We start from the raw sequence: 20,279 nt of genomic DNA on the forward strand, positions 1-20,279 counted from the left end.
ACAGCACTTTGTAGAACATTCTAAATCTTTGAGGTTTTGCAAAAAAAATGAATAGTTTGTTCACGATTGTTAAATAAATAGTAATAAAATGTTAGCATTTTTCCAGTGCTTATTCCACACATGCATTGCCTAGCTCTATCTACTCTTATTAATAGCAGTTTATAAAGAGATCGGTTTATTCGAGCAGCGTTCCACGACAGTCCAGTTTCTCGTGCAGCCCTCTGAGCCCACCCCTGGGCTACAGGGATGTCGAGGGAAGGGTCAGGAAAAGCATTAACCACCAAACAAAAATGGCTGCTTTTGCAGTTCTTGGGATTCCCCTGCAGGTAAATACCTGGACCTCACACACATTCATGTGTTCACCTGATCAACTTGGAGCTATGTTTGGACTTATCAAAGTACACCTAAGTTTCCCTATGTTGACAAAGTACCAACTCTAGTTGCACACTCTGTGAAAAAGACAGAAAAATGGAGGTATTATCTCCAACAATTAGTCCAACTATGAAATGTTTTTGGAGACCAAAAGCACCTGTTCTATTCTGGGCCACAGGTTTTCCTAAACGTCACACTGCCTTTGGATTTACTACAGCATGCAAAACTCTTCTACACGTCTGCTACAGCTACGTGCTGTAAAATAGAGGCAAACGTAGTATTACATGCTTTAATTAAGTGAATTATGCAACATAAGGAAGGATGGAGAGCGTGGGACGAAGCAGGTTAGACATGGAGTGTTTTAACGGTCACTGAGCTTGATGTAAAGAGACATATTACCTCTACGGAGCTGTTACAGATCATATTGAAACGAGGGGGGAAGAAATATGGGATTTTGCACTGCTCCAGTAGTGGGCATGCCCTGTCCTTTTTGAGATTCATTCACAGTCACAGAGAGCTGGAGAAAAGTGGGGTAAAACAGCAAGAGTGGAGTGGTTAACTAACAATGAACTAAACATTTTTCAGAAATCTGATTACTCCACCTGGGTGAATTTCCAATGTTTAACATATTTTTCCATATGTTATGTTGGTCTCGTTGTTCTTTCCCGATCTGTGCCAGCTAAACAAAGACAGCTCAGTATAAGCTGTCTTAGTGTTTCAGGTCTTCAGCACACTAGCTCATCTCCCGCTGTCACCACAGCGGGATCTTTTTCCATCCGTTTGCAGAACACGGTCATGACCTGCTCGTATAGTTTCCTGTGCTAACCTTAACCCTGAAATGTGCAAAGGGGGAACTGTAAACGATGCACAGTGAGGACAGAGTGTCTCTGCATGTGGCTTAGTCTCAGCATACAGCACATGGGGCCCTCATCGGCCTTTGACTTATCACCTCACTCAATCATAAAGTACGTTAAGATGTGACAACGAATATTTCATTTTTTTGCACCTCACGTGTTATTTCCAAAAAATAAACAGAAACGGGACTGAATGAGATTAAACAGAAGCCTGCGCTGGCTCAGCGACGGGCCTAAAACTACAACAACCATGGAGGAGAGCTTTTCTATAGGATAGAGAGCCCCGGGAGCCACGTAGGAGCCCACCGCGGACACTGACACGTGAGCAGAAAGTGACGGGGATAAACTGGGGGCGGGGTCCCGCAGTCCACACCGACTGGCCCAACAGGCCTACCAACATCACCAACGCAACGCAACGAAGCCTCACGAGAGACGGCTAACGTTATCTGTCGCGTGCGAGGCAATGTTGCCCGGTAATCCCGGGAGCTAGAGTCGCCATAGTGAACCGACCTGAAGGCTGGATGGAGCGGCCGTGTCAGGCAGACCTGCGCTGTTGCGATAATTACAACTACCCGCGCTGGAGGCAGCGCTAACCAACAAAAGCACTAAGGTGTCGCTCAGCCAGCAGTCTCTCAACACCGACTCCTGAACGACGGCTAAACCGTCCCCGTACGGAGCAGTTAGCTAGAATGAAATAACAGCGACAGCCAATCAACTTCCAAAGGCCTGCCAGTGAAAGCTGGCGGCTACATCATCCCAGCCGACGCTATCGTGACAGAATCAAACCCACCTTTTGGTTTTGGGTTCCCTTTGCTGCCCTTCTTTGAAACCATGGCTGAGTCCTTGGTTGCAGGACCGGAAACGACAGGAAGACGGGAACGACCGGTGCTTGTTGGAAGCGGAGAAGAGAAATCAAAATTTCTGCTCCTATCTGATAAAACTCGCAACCAAAGAAACCCCGCCCGCTTTACCATTGACGGCTCTCTCTGCCAATGAAAGCCTTGTTACACAAAGATGGGCGGGGTTTGGAAATGTTATGACCAATGGGTACCGAGAAGCCTTAGGCTTATTCAGCCGTGTGGATAGTCTTATCTTTGCCCCTCCTCCCTCGCTGCTTTGGAACGTGGCAATATGGTAGATCCCCCCACTGCGATGTTTATTCCACTCACCATTTAAACATCTAAATGTCAAAATATCAGCATAAAACATTTCTCTTAACAACAGCGTAAAGATCTGTGGCCTTTAAAATCAGTGTTTACAAGCAAAACAAAGAAAAGCAGCAGCGAGCACATTCAAATAGTTTCTGCTGGATATTTGATCACAGTGCTAACATATTACGTTTTAAAATACACGATATTCCATAGTACTGTATAACCCGTGTTCTACGACATGAAGAAACAATTAGTAAACAGTAATACTAATAGTAAATAGCATAATACTACATTTACTAATACAATGGTTTCAGTCAGCCAGATAATTTGCTAATAATTTAATTGGCCAGTCTGACCCCGGAGGCAGCACAAGCGATAACTCACTGGACTCATTAACTCATTTCTGTTTCTGTCGTTTAAATGCGCTGAATAAATTGACACATTTACATATGTACCTCCTACCAGTGCGTGGCGGTAGTGTACCAATTCGTCGTTTGCCAACTGCCAATAATTCAATAACGAAGAAGAGAAGTCAGCCGCTGAGTATCCCAGGTGCATCGCTGTTTATACAGGACGTCACAGGAGATGCAGATGCATCCCTGAGCAAACCATCTCAAATATTTCCTTGTAACATGTATGTTGTCACTAACATGGCTGGACACATGCTGCACAGTTATTTGTCAACAGAAATTCTTTGGATTGAGCAGCATTGCCACAGCCACACTGTGGTGCAACATAAATATGCTGTCATAACTCAGGGGCGTCGAACGCCAGGCCTCGAGGGCCGTGTCCTGCAGGTTTTAGACGTGTCCTTGATCCAACACAGATGATTTAAATGGATAAATGACCTCCTCAACATGTCTTGAAGTTCTCCAGAGGCCTGGTAATGAACTAATCATTTGATTCAGGTGTGCTGACCCAGGGTGAGATCTAAACCTGCAGGACACCGGCCCTCGAGGCCTGGAGTTGGACATCCCTGTCATATCTGCTGTAGGCTGACGAGTCAGATTAGGACATCTGTGATATCAGTGATTCCTGAAGAAGCCAGTCATGCCCAACGTACGCTTCGACAGGAAATCTATGTCATAGCCTACCCTGTGACCTGATGTACACCCGAGAATTTTAAGCACACATCGGATTGATGCAGCCCACAGCTGTTGTGACTGGCCTGTTAAGTACTGTTGATTCATGCTGTGCATTTGTTCCACCCAGTTTTGGATTTAATCAGTGAGAGAATAACAATCATAACCTCAGCATAAAGAATAATAACGTCAGTTTAAGGATTCGGTAGATTCCTGGGTGACAGTGGTGAAACCATCAAAACGTACAAAAAAGCATAAATCCCCAGTAAGAGGTCGCTTCTCCTGGGCACGTGTCAGTTGTTGCAACAATATAAAGTGGATAAAAACGATGAGAAATTCATTAATTAGCTGCTGAAAATGCCTTTTAAATATTCACAGGTGTGTGATATATAGACATATAACGTGCACGTCCAGCCTGTCACAGTGCCCAACCGCTTTGTTCCTCCTGTGAGGTCTGGCTCTCCTGTATCCTGTCACAGAGCCTTCTCAGGGAGGCTGCGTTGGAATTTGCACACAAAATCCTTAAAAGCCCAGAACAGACTTTTTGCCAATCAGCTTCTTTCTCAAAAAACAAAAACTCAGCAGCGTTTACATTTTCACACCAAATTCACATCATGTTTTAATAAGAGATTTTTGGGATTGCATCCAATGACACCAAATTTGTTTAAGTTCAGTTCAATGTTATTTATACAGCACCAAATCACAACAGCAGTCGCCTCAAGGCGCTTTATACTGTAAGGTAGACCCTACGATAATACATACAGAGAAAAAGCCCAACAATCATATGGCCCTCTCTGAGCAAGCACTTTGGCGACAGTGGGAAGGAAAAACTCCCTTTTAACAGGAAGTAACCTCCAGCAGAACCAGGCTCAGGGAGGGGCGGGGCCATCTGCTGTGATTGGTTGGGGTGAGAGAAGGAAGACAGGATAAAGACATGCTGTGGAAGAGAGACAGAGATTAATAACAGATATGATTCAGTGCAGAGAGGTCTGTTAACACATAGTGAGTGAAGCAGAAACACCCAGTGCATCATGGGAATCCCCAGCAGCCTACACCTATTGCAGCATAACTAAGGGAGGATTCAGGGTCACCTGGTCCAGCCCTAACTATATGCTTTAGCAAAAAGGAAAGTTTGAAGCCTAATCTTAAAAGTAGAGATAGTGTCTGTCTCCTGAATCCAAACTGGAAGCTGGTTCCACAGAAGAGGGGCCTGAAAACTGAAGGCTCTGCCTCCCATTCTACTTTTAAATACTCTAGGAACAACAAGTAGGCCTGCAGAGCGAGAGCCAAGTGCTCTAATAGGGTGATATGGTACTACAAGGTCATTAAGATAAGATGGGGCCTGATTATTTAAGACCTTGTATGTGAGGAGCAGGATTTTGAATTCTGGATTTAACAGGAAGCCAAAACAGGAGAAATCTGTCTTTTATAAAATCTCTATATTATCAAAAAATGACGATTTGTCAGCGTCTTCAGGTTCTCCAGTTTCTCTGGGTTTCAGGAAAGACAAACATGATAAGTGACAATAACTGTTGCTTGCACCCTACAGTGGAATAATCTGAAGTACAGCAGGTAAGTAAATCTATTTCTATATATGCTATTGACATGAAATCATTTTCAGTTAGTTGCACGATTGTTTTCCAGTTGCTGGTAGATTTCAGCTGGTGCCAGCACGCTCCATGCCTTTTTGTATGCTCAATACTTTTCCTTGTGTCATTTCTCACTATTGCACATAACTTCACTTATGGACATCTGTGGTTTGACATCCGGTTAAAAATTTTTTAATTAAAACAATGTTTTTCATTTTTAGGTGTAGCTCTCTTCCGCCCCCTGCTGACAGCACAGAGACACTGTTCTAGGATGAGCTGGACTTCCATGACCCATTGTAACACATGCAGAAAGATTGTAGGTCTGACCAACTGTCTCAGCTGTGGGCAAATAGATGACAGTCAATAACGTTCTAAAAGGTAATTTATTGACACAATAATCAAAAGAGAAAAGATAAAACAGTCCAGTGTCGCATTTGCAGATGAAGTAAAAAACACACAGTCCCAAGGCCAGAGCCAGCTATGCTACGACACCACCACATGTTGAGTTCAACAGTTGCCCTCTGAGACCCACCACCCTGTAAGCAGATCGCCAGTGATCACTCCAGCCTCTGCAACTCAGCTGCCTTTAGGCTGTGGCATATAATAGGCCCCGGCCTGCACAGAGAGACAAAATAACACAGCAGTGTTTGTAGTGTGGGCTACAAGTAGACTAGTGTATCAGTGCAATCAATTACACCTGCCTCTAATTAGTCCAACCCCAGTATGTCCAGTATATGTACTCAGTACGTGAGATCAGTTTACTTGGATCATTCAGTTCAAGTCAATTTAATTTATTTATGCAGCAGCAAATCACAACAACAGTCACCTCGAGGTGCTTTTTATTATAAGGTAGACCCTACAATAATACAGCGGTCAGGTAGGTATCCACAATAAGGAGACACTGCCCCCCAGTGGACGTATCTGATTGATAATAAACATTTATTTTACATGTTTAATCTGCATGTGCTCACAGCTCTACTGCAGCAAGCATGAGCACACGGTCTTCTTTTAAAGATGTGCACATGGTCTCACACAGTACTCACTAAACCAGTTGGTTCTACGGATTTCCTCCCAGAAGAATCCGATTTACACACACTGTCAGTGAAATCAGATTTGGATGGATTGAAACAACCAGTGGCAACGACAGTCGTGCTGTTAGCTTCACTGTGATGAGTCGGACTATATGTAGAGTCCACAAGACTGGAATAAAAGCTAAAAGAAACGAACACATTGCACCGACTGAAAACACAGAGCTCAGTGTCGTCACAGGATCCTGTAGTTTTTAGACTCTAAACGTAATAAAAAAGCACTGCATTAAGTTAAAATGATGAACTTGCTCTGAGTATGTCGTAACTACAGTCCATCCATTCATTTGAAGTTATGGGATTTCTCCACAGTGTGGGCTGAGCCAGATAAAAACGTTCTTGCAGCCTCTTACATTTGTTGAATTTCCAAAGTTTTCTTTTAGAGGCTAAAATGAGATACGTGTGGTTTTCAAAATAAAAAGTATGAAAGCCATAAAAATGTTTCCTGGATGCTACAAGCAGAAATATACTGACTTTCAAAATAAAACTGCAATGGATCTTAGGCTCTTTTTAAAATAATACATCTGCCCTCAAAAACAAAGTTCTTTAAAGTTTATTATGTGTTTTTAATAACACTATTGTATCATTACCAGCCTGCGAGTCTGACTGGAGCTGTAGGTGAGGCGACGCGCACACAGAAGAGCACGATAGCCTTTGTACCACATTGGAAAGTTAAATATGTGGAGAAGAGTGCAGTGGGAGCACAGCAGCATGTGGCCATGACCAGAGACACATCAGCACACAGAAGGACAGACAGGAACCCTCGACCTTCTTGAATGTTCTTAAAAAGCTGGTTAGCAGCAGCTGTCCAGGTGTTCTCCGGTCCTGGTGCCTGAATGTTTCCTTGTTACTATTCCAGAAAGCTGCTTAGAGAAAACTTGCCTAATAGAGTTCAGAGTTCACGTGTTGAAGAAAAATACCAAATATTGACTTTCAGGCTTGTCATAATTGTGCAAACACTGATTTGCATTATGTGCTGTGTTTCCACGTATGTTTGCACATAAAAAACAGCTGTTTCCCACGCTGCTGTGGAATGGGACGTGACAGCAGCACACGTGAAACACACAAAAATGCATCTGAAATTCATCATGGAAGATTTACTCCAGCTGCTGAGCAGGTTCAGATGAAATCCTGCCAGCATGTCGCTCGCTCTGTGACGGGTTCGATGATTAGCTCTTTGGGTGTGCACAGGTATGTTTCATCAAGTTCTGTATTTACTGTGGGTGGTGTAATAACTACACATTATTGCAAGACCACCTTAAAACAAAGTTAGTCGTTGGACTTCATGTAGTTAAGCTGGAAATATTATTTTAACTTTAGCCCCCAATAAACTACAATCTCCTGCCAACAGATAGGGAGGTCAGGGCCTGGGCTTTATCCCAACAACAAGCTTTCGATCAAAGATGTGATAAAGAGCTTGCTGTAGATCCACTCCTGATTTTCACTATTGATTGGCTGCTAACATTTGGGTTTGTAGTGTTGGAGAGAACACAATGCTCCCTGAACTCTGCAGACGCTGATATGCATGCTGACTGAATGCTGATCAAAGGTCTGTATGGTACGAGCACGCAGGGACACACACAGGACGACACACAAAAATCTCATTGTTATATCGACAAAACAAAGAACTGCTTTCATAGTAACTCCTGTCTGTATGACTGTCACCACACATGACCAACTGTTGATGGGATTTAAGCCTCAGTCTAACTGAAATGCTGTGGCAGGATCTTTACGAGCCACGTGGAAGAAAACGTTCACAAATATCAATGAACTGAAGCCAAAGAAGACTCGACCAAAATCCCCCACAACGATGCGACACTCATAACGTCACACAGAAAACAGGAACTTCAGGTTATTGGTGCTAAAGTCAAATCAGCTCTGGACTCCGTGTCAACGCTCAGCTGATATCTGCCTACAGAGCTCGTGTTCACTGAGAGAACAGAGGAAAAGCCCTTTATCATATATTTAAACCTCACATTAGGATAATCTGACTGCAGCATCACTCTAAGTCTCTGTGGCCTGGATGGGCTTCATTTTATTACAGTGTCCAAACATCCATTTTCCCTGATGTGAGTTCATCGTTTTATCAACTATTAGATGGATTTGAGCCTGACACAGAAAACCTCAGACTTTAATGAGTCTAAAGAACACTTTCAATGATATTTGGAGCCATTTATATTTTCACAAATCTGCATCGTTTACTTGTCAGAACATGTGGCATACAATACTAAAAATGCCATCAGTGCTAAAAATATTAAAAGTTTTGAGCCAAGCATATTACAAACTGTAGATTTTATATATATTTTGCCTACAAGGCCAAGAGAGGGAGGCTTGTCCCCTCTGAAGTTTGGCCCAGTGTCCACAGCCTGACAGCCTGTGTGTGTGTGTGTGTGTGTGTGTGTGTGTGTGTGTGTGTGTGTGTGTGTGTGTGTGTGTGTGTGTGTCACATATACTGTATATAAATAGTGGATGTCATCAGCATCACGCCTCCACTGGTTTCCAGCATTAGCACTTTGAACACCATCGTGTCTGATGACCACAGAGTCGTTCCTGCGAACAGTGAAACCTTAACACAGAAGCACTGAGGCACAAACCAAAGGTACATAATATATCATTTATCAGAGAATGTCATTAAATGTGCTCTAACACAGGGCTGTCAACATGCAGCTCACGGACCCGTGATAAAGAAAACGCTGCTGTGACAAAGAACGCTTTCAAAAATAAAAGTGTTACCATTTATTTTCATCCATCAACAAAATGCAGTGAATGAACAAAAGAGAATCACATCCATGTTGGTGGGACCACCCTTTGCCTTCTTCTAGGTCCACGTGCACAGTTTGAAGGAACTCGGCTGGTAGGTTGATCCAAACATCTCAGAGAACTCAGCACAGCTCTTCTGTGGATGCAGCTTCCTCACATCCTTCATGTAATCCCAGACACTCCGTGATGTTGGGATCAGGGCTCTGTGGGGGCCACACCATCACTTCAGTACTTCTGGTCCTTCTTTACACTGAAGACAGTTCTTAATGACTTTGGCTCGTTGTCCTTCTGCAGAATACATTTGGGGCCAGTAAAGTTCTTTGTTTACAGCTGCCTGAAACCTTTGCACACTCATATATCTGAGAGCCATTAATACCTGACATTTGAAGTTATCTAAAAGGTAACAAATGACATGAACATGTTGGGAATGTTCAGTAAGGCCGAGCTGGCAGCTTTCTTTAAATCTTACTAGAATCTAGATGAGTGAGTTCATGTGCCTTTGTTATAAAGCACCGAGACCAAAGCCATCTACATCAGCGGTCCCCAACCTTTTCTGCGCCACGGATGCCCGACAATATTTTCACGGACCGGCCTTTAAGGTGTCGCGGATAAATACAACAAACTAAAACTAGTACCGGTACTGAAAAAAGAAGATTTATTCATAACACACGTGAAAAGACCCAGGAAAACCGAGTAAACGATAAAAACGATAACAAAATAACGCTGAAAACCGATAAAATCCCTGAAAACCATACATTTCACACCTGAGCCTCAACTCTCGCAGCCCGGCACCAAACGACTCACGGACCGGTACCGGTCCGAGGCCCGGGGGTTGGGCCTCGGACCGGTTTATCCCATGTATGCAGTGTGACTGACACAGATTTTGTTGCCCTACTTTTACGCCTTCCACAACACTAAGAGTAGAGCTTTTTATTGCAGGATCCTTTGACTAAATATCAAAACAGCGTGACTCATCGTTTACAGTGATGGTCCTGGAGCAGCATTAATATGACGATGAAATTACAACACAGCACGATTCCCAGATACGTGACTTACATCAAGCTCCTAAATGTTTGAAAAACTGAGTAAAACAATAAGCATTCACTATAAAGCCTCAGTGATTGGGCCCATATCAGCTCTGTGGTGATTTGTTCCTGTTGCCCAGAGGGAAGGTTTAAAACTGTCTGGGAAACACAACAATCAGCTGATTATAGCTGAGTTGGGCAGAGGCTAAATAAATAAATAACGACTTATAACATAATGTGAGTAATGTAACAAATAAAAAATGATAACAGAAACAAAATCAGCAGATCGATCAAAATATGATTTTAAAATCATGACATAATAATATCAGTATTGTTATTGTTGTTAAAAATTCCAGCTTGGTCGGCTGTGGCGTAAACATGAAACAGCACGGGCATTAAGGATCTCGTTTTCAGCTCTCTCACTTCAGCCAACTTCCACAACAAGCACTGCAGAGACCTTAGACATGTGCACAAACCCGCCACATATACGTGAGTCAGACACCCAAACGTCCAATCATCATCTTTCACACAGTCCCGCCTTCCTCTGTGATCAAACAGTCATCAGGGGTCATTGTGATGTCACCCGTTGGGTGGGCAGCAATCTGCTGCAGGAGGTTCTCTGATTGAAGCAGGTGATTGGTCCAGCCTTGACACACTTGTGTTATTCCAGGCCCATGCCCTCCATATTCTGGAGGCAGAATGTGTGATGAGAAGAAGCCACTTAAAGAATCTTGGAAATCAGAACCGTGCATATGGATCTACAACAAAGAGGGTGAAAGGATGTTTCAAATCCACAGTTGTTATCTGTTATCTTCAGTATAACCAGTACGTGAGGTAGCGCGGGTACTGACCCTCTGCTTGATTTTATCAGGCAAGAAGGGACGAAGCATAGCAAAGACCGGACGGAAGAACATCGGTTCATTGACCAGGTGGATTCCTCTGACCTTCAGTGGGAAAGAGTCCTGAACATACACATAAACAAGCATCAAAGCATATTTAACAAGTTGAAAACTTAAAAATATAAAAATACAGAAAACTCTGCACATCAAAGTTCTACCTCTGAACTTCCAGCCGGTCCCTTAGGGGCAAGTTTAGGACTAAGTTACAAATAAGCAGTTTCAGGAGCTATAAGATGCTACCTTTCAAAGGAAGTCTCTTACAAGCATTTGGCCTTCAGTTTTTAAGGACATTTCTATAGAAAAGGGTCGCTGTAAAAAAAAAAAAAAAAAACTGTCTTGAGTCATCTTTTTTACATTTTGCCAGGAAAAGGAGAAATAGGTGCAGTCGTTTCCTCAAAGATCTGCACACACGCAAATATCAGGCAAAAACAGAGTTTGCTCAATTCTAACAAGCTGGAAAGTCAAAGTTGGCATGACCACCTTGAATTTTCAACACAACACGAACTCTCGGGCAGCTTTCTTGTAATTTAGCAGTCTTCAGGAATAACTCTACCGGCTCCTTGAATTCTAAATCTCCATTCTCTCCCACTCTACCTCAGTCATTGTGAGGTCTGGGTTCTGGGGAGGCCAGTCCAGGATGGTCATGTTCCATTGTGTCTGTTTCTACCCAGGAATGCTTGCTTGGTACTGTGTTTGGAATCATCATCATGCTGAAACAGTTGGAAATCAGACGCTTTCCAGGTGGAACTCCAACATCTGACAGTAGCTGTCCAGATTCACAATTCCATCAGTTTTGACAGCTGATGGAATTTCAGCCAGTGACAACACCACTGGCTGAAATACAGTCCCAAACCCTGACAGACCCTCCACCGTGTTTTACAGACTGCGGTAAATACTCAGTATCTCCTCTGTTTGGTCCAAACACTTCACATGTGGATTCATCTCCATAAGGACTGTTGCTCCTGATTTTCATATCAGTTCTTGTGTAATTTGGCATAAGTCAGCGTTTTCTCTTCCTCGAGGATGGCTTGTTGACCGCCACACTTTCACTGGGACCAGTTGTGATGAGGCTTCAGCAAACAGTAGATGGTCCAGATCCATCTCTCAGGCACTGTGTCAGGTCTTTAATGGATTTTTCTGTCTCTCAGATATTGCTGAGGAAGGTTTTTAGGCAGCCACTTTTTTGTCATCCAGTAAAGCTACAGATACGACAGCAACATATGCTGATGAGCTGTAAACTCGATACAATGTAGCAGCTGGCTGAGGCAGCTGGCCCACTCTCCATGGCAACGATACCTGCACAAGCTGGGCTGAAACTAAAGGGGGCGTGGCATGTACCAGGCCATTTGAAGGCTTTTGTAACAATTTTGAAAGAATACAAAATCTTGTGTTAACAAAACTATTGATATTTAATAGCTCATTCAGTCCCAACAGGCCAGAACACTGAATTATTATTAACATGACAGTCTGCAAGAAGTGAGGGGTGACTCAAGACTTTTGCACAGTAACGTGACCCTGGGCTTCTGGTCATAGAAGGAAAGGAAAACACATCCGGTTCAGTGTGGTGCAGAGTTTTGTTACACTGGTAAACATATTCATAATAACACACATGTTCTGTTGTTAAAGAACAAACGATAGGTCGTCATCTGCACAGCTCGATCTCAGTCCTACCGAAAGCACAGATGAAATCTTTCTGGCAAGCGAAGGGTTAATCTGCAGGGCATGACTCAAACTCCACCCCGCGAGGTCAAATATGGCCTTCACACCCTGCCTTTGTGTCTCGTTCTCCCTTGAGATGATCTCGGATGTCATCAGGCTGACTCTGAATACCTGGAAGGCTGACCAGTCTTTCGGGTTCCACTGCCCTGCAAACAAGCAGACATTACTCTACACGAATAAAACATATTTAAGAAGAAGGACCACAGAATCATCCTGTGGAGCACAGTTAATATGCTAATCTCTGAATCGGTGTCATTTATACATCATGAACTAGCAAAGCCACTTTTCAAAACACACCAATGTTTGCCATTAAAATCTTGCTTAAAATCAACTAAAACCCTGAAATTGTGCTGTGCAGTCCTGGAACTGTGCAGTCATCGCGGTCAGAGACGATACAATAAAACAAGACAGTCCTCGCTAATAAATAAGAGCCAATAAACCGTTTTTGGACTGACACGTGCACAGTAGAAGTTTCAGCTCGTTATCGTAGCACCGTTGAAACGCTCGTCAACTTCTACTCTGCACATTCAGCCATGTTTCCTTTTTGCATTGTTCCTGTTTAGAATTGTGTGTGAAGGACATTTGATTATTTGAAGCTTTTGTATGTTTGAAAGAGAAAGAGTTCATCTCCGTACCATCCCAGCAGGCTGCCTTTACTGTCAGTATGTTTAAAATGTTGAGAAACAAGTTTGAGAGTAGGTCAGTGATGATAGACATGAGGGGGATTTCATCTGTGGCCATACTGATGGAGCACAGCTTCTGTCGTATGGTGACAGTACTGAATGAGTTTTCAATGTTGACTCAAAGAGAATGACCAGCATTAAACAGCATCTTAGTTTTATTTGTGTAACCCCATAAAACTAGATAACAATTTAAGACCAGCTTCTTTTAAAAGCTGTTAAATCACTGAGGAAACAGACCAGGGAGGCTTTGCCTGCTTATCGTAACTCATGTTGATGTCGTTGGGGCTGCTCCTAGCAGGCCCTTTCAATAATCCATCCACACCCAAGCATACTGACCAATCCTGTAGATGAGCACCCTGCTGCCTGTGCAGTCTCGCTGCGGGAGCACAGCGTGGTACGACGTGTTGAGGAGGCCGAGCACCGAGGAAGGAGACAGACAGCTGCTGATCTCAGGACTTTCCCTTCGCCACCGCTGGTAGTTGAGCAAGAGCTGTACAGGACACATTACAGAGGGACTCATTCTTATACTTCCCTCGCTCACACAGTCACACCTTTTCACACAAGCACTTTCCCATGTAAGTGCTCTCTATCCACACACATTCATACTCTGATGGATGCATGGAGAGCAACTCTGGGTTAATGTCTTGTCCAGGGATCGAACCACCACTCTACCTCCTGAGCCACAGCCACCCCGGGGACATTAGGGAGTTCCTAGGACTCTATGAACATGGTTCAAACATGTAGTTAAAAGATTAATACTTCATCATTGCATGCAAAAAAAAACAACAACCACACAACAAAATGAAGACCGCTGCATTCGGTGTTTGCTGTGAGCTTGCAGGGCAGAGCACAGCCAACAGCCAGATCACCAGTGTGATGGAGTCTTTTCCAGTTATCATAAGTAAAGGTGGAACTAGGTTGGCAGTCTGTCACAGACTGACAGCTATCAACACCCCCAGTCATTTTAGGATGGCTAATAAACCTGAAGTGCATGGAACTGGGAGGAAAACCACACAGGAACATGCAAACTTTGCACAGAGAAGCCAGAGCCGATCGTTAGGCTCAGATGACCATGACCTCCTTGCTGTGAGTCAGCACTGATAGCCTTGCACCAATGTACAAACAGTAAATAAGACATTTATGACCCGGCTGTTTATCTGAAACAAAGGCAAATTCAAAGAAGTGTTTATGTGATAAAAGTCAGATTGACTGAACGGCAGAGCTTTGACCCACATGGCTGAGCCGCCTGAAATTACTCAACTATTCTGTGGAGCAAAGTAAACGCTCTGTTTTTAAACTGCACTGATTCATTTAATGTGCTCATGAAGAACAGCGGCGCTTTTTTAACGTGACAACGAGCGACCACAGCTCTGTAGCAACTTTGAAACCAGCAGACCTTCTTACATTTGTTCAGGGAGCAATCGTTAAAAGCCCAAGAGGACACGGGACACCTCAGAGGGATCAGCTCACACAGGAGCACGTCTGTGTCTGCTGTGATGTTGCAAACACACTGCGGTCAGACACTAAGGGAATAGTAAGGCGAGTGCAGCACAGGCAACAGTCAGGTGACAGAGAGAGAAACAAAAATGCTCATTTTACTGCTCATGTTGTCAAAGCAGGAACAAATGCAGGGCTGAAAATGATCATTTGAACCAACCCAGCAGAAAATTAGCATTCTGTTCAATATCACAGGCAACCAAGCTTGTGTGGACCAACACCTGCAAAACAGGAGCAAACAAAATCACGTGTGAGGCCACTTTAGTTTTACCATTGGATAGGCTAACACAGAACAAGGCTACATATTATTTTAATCCATATGTGAAAGCACATGCAGTTTGGTAAGAACAGTCCCAACACTCCACATTAAGTGATTTGTAATTTGAAACAACTGTGAGCCTCCCCACGAGCCCAGCTCAGGACTGAATAACTGCTCAGCTCAACGTGGGTGAATGATGATGATGGTCAGCACGAACGTCTTCCTCACGGTGTGGTTTCTGTGAGCTCTCCTGGACTCTCCTAAACTTCAGCATGTTTTCCCCTGACTCTCAGTGACGGCTCTTACCTTGAGGGAGAGCTCCGTGTTGAAGTCTCTGGCCCGCAGAAACCTGAGGAGAAAGCCGCTGGATAAGCTCCCGACAGCGGACAGCTCGCCGGCCCGCAGCGCTCCCCGCCTCAGTCGGCTGATGTACGGCCTGAGCTGCTCCGAGTCGTCCGGCAGTTCGCTGAGCTGAGGTCCGTTCATGCTGCCCTCAGGTCCGCTTACATTTCACTGCTGGAGGCAGCCTTCAGCCAAAGACAGGAGGAGGAGACAGCTGTGACGAGCAGCTGGACTTTGAGTGCTTTGCTCATTGCGATACTGCTGATGTCGGTATCGATCCCAACACAAGACCTACAGGAGCAGTGACACCGATACCGATACTTTGACCTTTCACAGGCAGCGCCTGCAGCGGAGAGAGGTTGGGATGAATCTGCAAACTAAACGCTGGGATTGGTACAGCAATAAGAAAACACACTTTCCATGTATGTTTTGGGTTTTTGGAGAGCTGTGCTCGTCTCTGACGTGTGTTTAAATGTGTTTCAGGCTTATAGATAACATAGATGTGACAGCACAGGTTCAGCCATTTCTCACAGTGCATAAACACCAATGAATTTAACATCAGTCGGTGGGCTACATACTCAACTTAGAGGCTACAAACAAAGGATCGATCATAGTATAGATCCAATACCAATGCCAGCGCTAGTATCAATACTGTGGATATCATTTAAATCTCTCAACAGTTACTTTGCAACTCCCTGTGACTATGCTGACATGGGTTTGTATTGGAGACTGCACAGTTGTTTAATCCTTTTAATCCCACATTTTGATTCATATTATGAATATTCAAATATCAATACGCTTTTTTAGAGTCTGTCATTTATCCAGTGGCTGTGACGAAAACAGAGAAAGCTGCCATTATTAAGTCCAGGTGTCACTGAGCTGTGTCTTCAGGACACTCAAAAAGCCCACTCCATGAAAAGTAAGTGTCTGCCATCCATCCATACAGTTACTTCAACTCATTCTACCGATTCAGGCCTTATTCCAGGTGAATGTCGGGATCCAGCCTGTGGCAACCCTGACAATCAGCTGATTCTTAGTAACCTCAGCTAATATGTTGATGAAGCTGTGCATCATTTTACCTTTAAACTCTAGGGCTGGGCCCAAATTTGGCTCTTTTCACTTTATGCGGTCTTGCCAGCATTTATCAATCTTCAGCCGGCCATATGACCCTTTCAGGGCTGAAAAACGCCTTTGACCCATGAGAGCCCAGACTGTCAGGAAAACTATGGTAGAGTTAATGTTGAAACTTTAACAGGGTGTGGGTTCATATGGGTCAAACTATTGAAATCTGTAACCATATCAATAAAACACCAATAGTGACGTTTCTCTGAGCGTTCTTGTTTTGGGAGAAAATGACAACACCTCCCCCTGCTGGTTAAAAGCGTTTACTGCAGGAGGCAGGAGCGCATTTGTAATATGAACCACCCTAAAGCCTCTGTGTATCCTAGATGGGCAAAACTACAATAGTAGTACTCTGTGAAACAACCAGTAAATAAAAGTAGAGAGAATGTGATCGAAATAAAAGATTAAAGTGAACATAAACACATGAAACATGGAACAAAGTGAACTGAAAGAATAAAAGATCATTTTGATGTTACTGAAGATTTATTTTTTCACTCATTTACTCAGATGTTGTTCATATATAAATGTATTTACAGAAAATGACGCATAAAGCAAAGTGTCTTTACTTTCCTAATAACAAACATGGCATTTCTAACAAAGCTCTGGAACTTATTTAAACCTATATATCTGTATATACACCTTATTGAATTCATATTCAGTAGTTTGGACATTTGTCTTTGACCACTATCTTTATTTGTTTAGACGTGCTAGCTAGCTCTGGCAGGGTCACTGATTAAACTAAATACAGGGGAACAGCTTGTGATTATTATTACTACTATTACTGTAATCATTGGTAGTAGTATTTCATAATAATTTTGACTGCTATATCAAAAGTATTTCTCATTCTGTCATTATCTTTCCCCCACATTAGAAAAGAACACACTCATGATATTCAGTGATGGAGCTATTTTGCTCATCTCCTTTAGCTTTGCTATAGCTGCCCATGTGTTTTTACCCTGGATGTCTAAGTATCGCGTGGAGATATCATTACAGCCTGAAACTGTCGGGGGCATTTGCACTTCATCCACTGTCCAGTTGACATGGAGTTTCTCAGTGCTCAGTTCTTCATTGTTCTTTATAAATCCTGTAAAATGAACTATCAATACAGCAGGTAAAATGAGTTTTGAACAAGTCACCAACTTTCGAAGCAAATATATTTCCAAAGGTGCTATTGGTGTGAAATTTTCACTACGTGTCAGTAACAACCCATCCAATCCACACATGAAAATCCCAAATCACAGGCAAGTACATTTAAAGTTTGCTGAATAACATTTAGACAAGCCTGTGAAACACTGGGAGAGTACAGTCTGGTCACATGAGACCAAAACTGAACTCTTTGGATGCCAGAATACACCCCATGTTTGGAGGTGAAAAGCAGTGCACATCACCAAAAACACCAAACCAACAGGTGGGAACATCGTGACGTGGGGCTGTTTTTCAGCATACAGCACTGTGATTCAAATAATTAAAGGATGAGTGGAAAAATGTCCTGAGAGTCTAGATAAAAACCTGCTGCCACCTACCAGGATGATGAAGATGAAACGAGGGGGACACTGATGCCAAACACAGCCAACAAACTCGGTTAGTTCCAGAGAGACAAACTAAAGCTGCTAGAATGACCCGGAACCTTCTGGACTGTGTGGAAGCATGGGTAAAATCACACCTGTCACTGTGACTAGTTTCTGCATACAGCAGGCGTATTGAAGCCAACAAACGCTTTTGTACGACGTATTGAATCCATTTCAGTAAACATGTTCATTCCCTCCATGAATTGCTACCTTATTGTGGTGGAGGGGTTTGCGTGTTCCAGGGATCCCAGGGCTATGTCGTCTGGGGGCTTCTACCCCCTGTCAGGGTCTCCCATGGCAGGGGGCTTCTACCCCCTGTCAGGGTCTCCCATGGCAAATTGGTCCTAGTGAGGGACCAGACAAAGAGCGATTCAGAAGACCCTTATGAGTAGGACACCAAGGAAACAGTTCACCCTGCCCAGGATAGGGTTACCGGGGCCCCGCCCATGAGCCAGGCCTGTGGAGAGTCACCGAGGGCAAGCGTCTGGGGGCCGGACCTTAGTCCATGGAGGAATAGCCCGAAAAAGGGGACATGGGTCTCCTGCAGGCCCACCACCCACAGGAGGCGCTATAGTGGTTGGGTGCATTGTGTGCCGAGCAGCAGCCAGGAACAGAGACCCTGGCAGACCAAACCCCGGCTACCAAGACTAGCAATTGGGACATGAAATTTCACCTCACTTTTGGGGAAGGAGCCTGAGTTAGTGCTTGAGGTTGAGAGGTACCGGCTAGAAAACGTCGGGCTCACCTCAGTGCTCGGGTTGGGGAACGGGTCCTTACTGTCATTTGCGCTTATGCGCCGAGTGGCACCTCAGAGTACCCAGCCTTCTTGGAGTCCCTGGGCAAGGTGCTGGAAGGTGCTCCACCTGGGGACTCTGTTGTCCAACTGTGAGACTTCAGTGCTCATGTGGGCAATGACAGCGAGACCTGGAGGGGCGTGATTGGGAGGAAAGGCCTCCCAGATCTGAACCCAAGCTGTGTTTTGTTGTTGGACTTCTGTGCAAACAACAGTTTGGCCATAACGAACACCTTGTTTGAACATAAGAGCGTCCATAAGTGCACATGAAACCAGGACGCTCTAGGCCGTATGTTGATGATCGATTTTGTAATCGTATCACCGGACCTGCGGCCATATGTTCTGGACACTCGGGTAAACAGAGGGCTGAGCTGTCAACTGATCACCACCTGGTGGTGAGTTAGATCAGGTGGCGGGGGAGGATGCTGGAAAGACCTGGTGCCTAAACGTGTAATGAGGGTGCACTGGAAACGCCTGGCAGAGGCCCCAGTCCATGAGATCTTCAACGCACACCTCCGGCAGAGATTCAACAACAGGGAGACTGGGGCCATTGAGTCCGAAAGGACCATATTCAGCATCTCCATTGCTGAAGCCGCTGCACTGAGCTGCGGCTGCAAGGTGGTTGGTGCCTGTCATGGTGGTAAACCCCGAACCAAATGGTGGACACCAGAGGTCAGGGAGTCACCAGGCTGAAGGAGTCTTATCAGGCTTGTTGGCATGCCTCTACAATGTTGTGTGGAGCTCAGGGGTGGTACCTCTGGATTGGCAGACCAGGGTGGTGGTTCCCATCTTTAAGAAAGGTGACCGAGGGGGTGTTCCAACTATAGGGGGATCACACACCTCAGCCTCCCAGGGAAAGTCTGTGCCAGAGTGCTGGAAAGGAGAGTTCGTCTGTTAGTCGAACCTCAGCTACAGAAGGAACAATGCGGTTTTTGTCCTGGTTGTGGAACACTGGACCAGCTCTTTATGCTCTCAAGGATACTTGAGGGTGCATGGGAGTTTGCCCAACCAGTCTACATGTGCTTGTGGACTTGGAGAAGGCATTCGACCGTGTCCCTCGGGGTGTCCTGTGGGAGGTGCTGCGGGAGTATGGGCTGTCTGGCCCATTGCTACGGGCCATTTGATCTGGGGAGAGGGAGGTCTGGGCTTCTCTGCTTAGGCTGCTGGCCCCGTGACCCGGTCCCGGATAAGCGGAAGAAGATGGATGGATGTTCAATACTTGTTCCCTGTGTCATTTCTCATTATTGCACATAATTTATGGATATCTATGGTTTGATTTCTTTGCATGTGTGGATTGGATGGATTGTTACTGACATGTGGTGATAATTTCATGTTGATAGTGCCTTTAGAAATCAAATCAGAAATCTTTGCAACCATTGTAGCTCATTTCTAAAAATAACTTGAAAACTAACATCAATGCCTGGTTACATCTCAGCTGGATTACTGTAACTCGCTGTATCTTAACCTGCCGACACAATC

At 44.4% G+C, this 20,279-nt stretch overlaps 2 protein-coding genes across 4 annotated transcripts in view; both read right to left on the reverse strand.

The window, feature by feature from the left end:
- The window catches only part of LOC146366365 (uncharacterized), a 33,073-nt gene extending 30,864 nt beyond the window's left edge, over positions 1–2,209 (reverse strand). For all 3 annotated transcript variants that reach the window (XM_084913126.1, XM_084913125.1, XM_084913124.1), the window contains exon 1: positions 2,017–2,209. In XM_084913126.1, coding sequence (XP_084769252.1) covers positions 2,017–2,200 — 184 coding nt within the window. In that variant the 5' untranslated portion in view covers positions 2,201–2,209. The remainder of the gene's footprint in view (positions 1–2,016) is intronic.
- Positions 2,210–8,842: 6,633 nt separating this feature from the next.
- On the reverse strand, positions 8,843–20,274 carry ttpa (tocopherol (alpha) transfer protein). Its single transcript, XM_084913626.1, has 5 exons — positions 15,282–20,274; positions 13,556–13,709; positions 12,489–12,682; positions 10,770–10,880; positions 8,843–10,676 (listed from the first exon to the last, which is right to left on the reverse strand). Exons 1-5 carry the CDS (start codon positions 15,459–15,461, stop codon positions 10,443–10,445), a joined length of 873 nt encoding a protein of 290 aa, XP_084769752.1. The 5' UTR covers positions 15,462–20,274; the 3' UTR covers positions 8,843–10,442.
- Positions 20,275–20,279: the final 5 nt, after the last annotated feature.

This window comes from Perissodus microlepis, chromosome 18 (assembly GCF_051167445.1).
Source record: "Perissodus microlepis isolate ML-2025 ecotype Zambia chromosome 18, ASM5116744v1, whole genome shotgun sequence".
NCBI lineage: Eukaryota > Metazoa > Chordata > Actinopteri > Cichliformes > Cichlidae > Perissodus > Perissodus microlepis.